The sequence below is a fragment of the Manis pentadactyla genome, chromosome 13 (genome assembly GCF_030020395.1).
Source record: "Manis pentadactyla isolate mManPen7 chromosome 13, mManPen7.hap1, whole genome shotgun sequence".
Classification (NCBI taxonomy): domain Eukaryota; kingdom Metazoa; phylum Chordata; class Mammalia; order Pholidota; family Manidae; genus Manis; species Manis pentadactyla.
The window spans coordinates 10,666,452-10,670,521 of NC_080031.1; the positions used below are offsets into that span (position 1 = coordinate 10,666,452).

Below are 4,070 nucleotides of genomic sequence, written 5' to 3' on the forward strand. Positions count from 1 at the left end.
AGACTCTAATGCTCCTTTGTGAGGACGCCCTTCCCCAAAGGGCCCGCACCTGGGAGAGGTTCCGCCAATATAAATATACGTTGACCCAGAGTGTCCCAATCTCAGTGACCCATTTCTCATGACTGTGCTGGCCGCTTTGAGTACAATTAAGAATAGATAGGAATCTGTATGGTTCTCTCATTTCCTGACAATTGTTTCCTGCTTATTGATACCAATGTGTCCCTAAAATTTCCAGAGAGTATGTTCCGTTTTTCCTCAGCACTGGTATTTAATTAAAATTTAATGCAATTGTATGAAAAAGACAGTTCTTCCAAGAACTCCTGTCTCTAATGTAAGAATTTCCAACCTCCAAAATCTACCCTCTATCTTCATCTCTGAGTGAGGCTGTGTTTCCTCAGCAGCAGTCCTGAGCCTCTGATGGTCCAGTAAAACTTCAGGTAATCATCGTGGTGACAGACACCAAATATATGCATCATGATTGGTGTTTCATATCATTAGGTGATAAGGGGAGCAAAATTAAATCACTGCTGTCTGGGATTTCCACATCTACTCTGCACTGAGTGAGGGGTGCTTTGTAAAGCACATTGTTTCCAGTAATATGTTCAAGAGGGATTTTCTATGTTTCTTATTGTTAAGAGGTGAAAATTGGATACAAGGGGATACATAAGATTTTTTTATCCTATAGTTATCTACCAGAAATTTTTTTTCTCCTTTACAAGAAAGTGGAATAATTTTTTAAACTTAGTTAACTCTGATACAAGCTAAGTGTGAAGTTAAATACCTCACAACAAATAACCTGTAATGTTCTCAATGTGATCCTTATTTTCTTGTCTTCACACCACATCATAAGGATTTAAAGACTCTTACATCTAAGAAAAAGTAATACAATTAATGCCTGACTTACTATTACTAGAGGAATAAATTGAGACAATGTATTGTAAAGTACTACATTAATATAGCACGTTACAAAAAGTTTTTAAAAAAATACATATAAACTTACACATGTAAACACAAATATGCACAGAAAAGGTAGAAGGATAGGCACCATTAGAACTGATCAAGAAATAGCAGGAAAATGGTGTTTTTGTTTTTGCTTATGTGTATTTTAACTTTACAATGCCTATGTATTGCCTTTGTAATTTCATAAATGCACCTGAAATTAACAGAGAAATCCACCCTCTTTCTCCAAAAATTCAATACCAAGTGTACTCAGTACTAGTAAAGTGCTTCACAAAGATAAGCCACAGCAAGAGTATAGTTTAGTTGAAACTAGATAGACAGGGCTCAAATGTCCTGGATTTTAGGCCCCATTCTGCCTCTTCCTAGCTGTACGACCTACGTAACCCTGAGAATGAAAAAGTAATATAACATTTCTCATTCTTCTCACAGGCTGTGCACAGCTAAGAATCAAATGTAAAGTATATTCAAACACTACATTGCCGAGAGCTATAGGTGTACAGATGTGTAAGCTGCCCACGGGTGCTGGGGGACAACTTCATGATCAGGAGAAAGAACAGGTGGAGACAGGTCACCAGGAACTAGGAGGCCTCAAGCAAGGATATAGTATCTACCATGTCACTTTGAATATGAAAATGGGAATAAAAATGCAACTCTGAACACATTTCTCCTCATACTGAAAATTTTAGGAAGAGTTAATGAGTTTGACCATAAAGAGCATTATGCAAGTTCTTAATTCTTTAAGGCAGCAATAAAAATAGTGGAATTCAAGGTTTTTAAGGCTAAAGAATATATCACAGAGACACCTCTATAAGTATCATGTCAATGTTGCTCCATGCTTCCCAGAGACATGTCTATAATTTGAGGACTTTGCCAATAGGGACTTAAGGGGGCCATAGTTTGATCTGAAAATAATTGTGAAACAAGTTATTGAGCACTTATGCTGACCTATATTATGTGCTCGTCCCCAGGTTTCATGACTAATCAATTAAATAAAATGCTCTGTTGGTGGAACCCAGGCATCAATACTTTTTAAACACTCCAGGTAATTAAACTATACGTTCAATGTCAGTGTCCATGAGCTCATAGCCTCAAGTCCAGTGAAAAACAAAGAACAAATTCCAAACGCCTAATGACAGCTCAATTATATATGAACTCAGTGACTGAAAATTACTTCTCAAAATGCGTTATCCCATGTTGCTTTTACAGCCACTATTGGAATTGATATTACTGATTTCTCCTTCTTTCAGATACAGAAAATGACATGTCAATCAATGATACAGTTGTGAGTAACACGTTACACTGACACTACATTGATCTGAGGTAGGTATCTGTACATACAAATTCAAGGACTTCTTAGAAGTTGCATGGAACACAGGAAAATTTCATTTCTGAGGAGAATTATCTCCAACCACACAGTAAGAAATATATTGCTTGTTAGCTACCTGGCAGAGTTTGCTGACGTTAGCTTGCCACAGAGTCACCTGGAGGGAGGGGTAAGCCCAGACTAACTGGCTCCATATGATAAGGTAGGTCGTTGGTGATACGTGAGAGCCTACACCTCTAACATCTCCACGTGAAGCTGTCGCTGCTGGTCCAGGAACTGCACGTTAAGAACCGCTACTCTAGGATCTCTGAGAAACATAAAAGTGGTAAAAGTTAAAGTCATGCGCGATTTCTCCTCTTATCCTCATGATATTTGAAACAGCCTAGAACTGGCCTCCTCCCAGGACAGCAGGACGAGGGACAGATGCATCAGCGAGGAGCCCGGGATGACTCAGCTGGTCTCAACTGCTCAGAACTAGCTTCTCTAAGCACATCAAGGGACAGTCTTTCATGGGGTTCTCCTCTCTCATCCCCACAGGGCTCCAAAAAAAAATAAAGCAGATGGCTGCTCAAAATCACTCAGCAGTGACAGAGTTCGTCCTGGGGGTACTAACAAGCAGACCAGAGCTCCAGCGGCCCCTCTTCCTCCTCTTCCTTGCCATCTACTCGGTCACCGTGGTCGGGAACCTGGGCATGTTCACACTGATCTGGCTGAGTGCTCAGCTGCACACCCCCATGTACTACTTCCTCAGCAATATGTCCCTCATAGATCTCTGCTTCTCCTCCATCATTACCCCTAAAATGCTGGTGAATTTTGTGTCAGAGAAGAATGTCATCTCCTATGCGGGCTGCATGTCACAGCTCTCTGTCTTCTTTGTGTTTGTCATTGCCGAGTGTTACATGCTGACAGTGATGGCCTATGACCGCTATGTCGCCATCTGCAGACCTTTGCTTTACAACGTCATCATGTCTCATCAAGTCTGCTCCCTGTTGGTGGCTGTGGTCTATGCCATAAGGCTCATTGACTCAACAATAGGGACTGTCCTCATGATAAAACTGTCCTACTGTGAGCTCATCAGTCACTACTTCTGTGACATTGTCCCCCTCATGAAGCTGTCCTGCTCCAGCACCTATGATGTTGAAATGACACTATTCTGTGGGGCTGGATTCAACCCTGTAGTTACCAGCTTAATAGTCCTGGTTTCCTACGCCTTCATCCTTTCCAGCATCCTCCACATCAGCACCACAGAGGGCAGGTCCAAAGCCTTCAGCACCTGCAGCTCCCACCTGGCAGCGGTGGGCTTGCCCTATGGATCCAGTGCTTTCATGTACTTAAAGCCCTCCACGGCCAACTCCCTGGCCTGGGAGAACGTGGCCTCTGTGTTCTACACCACAGTCATCCCCCTGCTCAACCCCCTGATCTACAGCTTGAGGAATAAGGAGGTAAAGGCTGCCGTGCAAAGAACACTGAGGAGAAAAGTGTTTCTGAGTTAAATCTTAATATTCTTTCTCAATGTTAAGTATAAATTGTTATAAATACACGAGGTAAGCCCTCTGAATGCTGCCCCCCCCCAACTATGATGGGAAGCAGCCCCTTCCCTCCTTGGTTGGGAGAATGCCTCCATCCCTCCTGTTGTCTTCCTTCCCCCCTACCCCACACTTTCATTTTTCTTTGAAAAGTAATGATTTCAAGTTCATGTTTTCCTTCCCTTGGGATTTTCACTAACCTGAGTTCTTTGGTAAATATTTACTATCTAAAACGTAATTTAACAAATTTTAAACTCAGC

General features: G+C 41.7%; 1 protein-coding gene across 1 annotated transcript; it reads left to right on the forward strand.

The window, feature by feature from the left end:
* The first annotated feature begins 2,844 nt into the window (after positions 1–2,844).
* On the forward strand, positions 2,845–3,777 carry LOC118934554 (olfactory receptor 8A1-like). The gene has a single exon (XM_036930162.2). It carries the CDS (start codon positions 2,845–2,847, stop codon positions 3,775–3,777), a length of 933 nt encoding a protein of 310 aa, XP_036786057.2.
* The last annotated feature ends 293 nt before the right edge of the window (positions 3,778–4,070 follow it).

Bases quoted from the DNA above. Each gene is read 5' to 3' on its own strand.
- LOC118934554 (XM_036930162.2), top strand. From the start codon at position 2,845: ATGGCTGCTCAAAATCACTCAGCAGTGACAGAGTTCGTCCTGGGGGTA.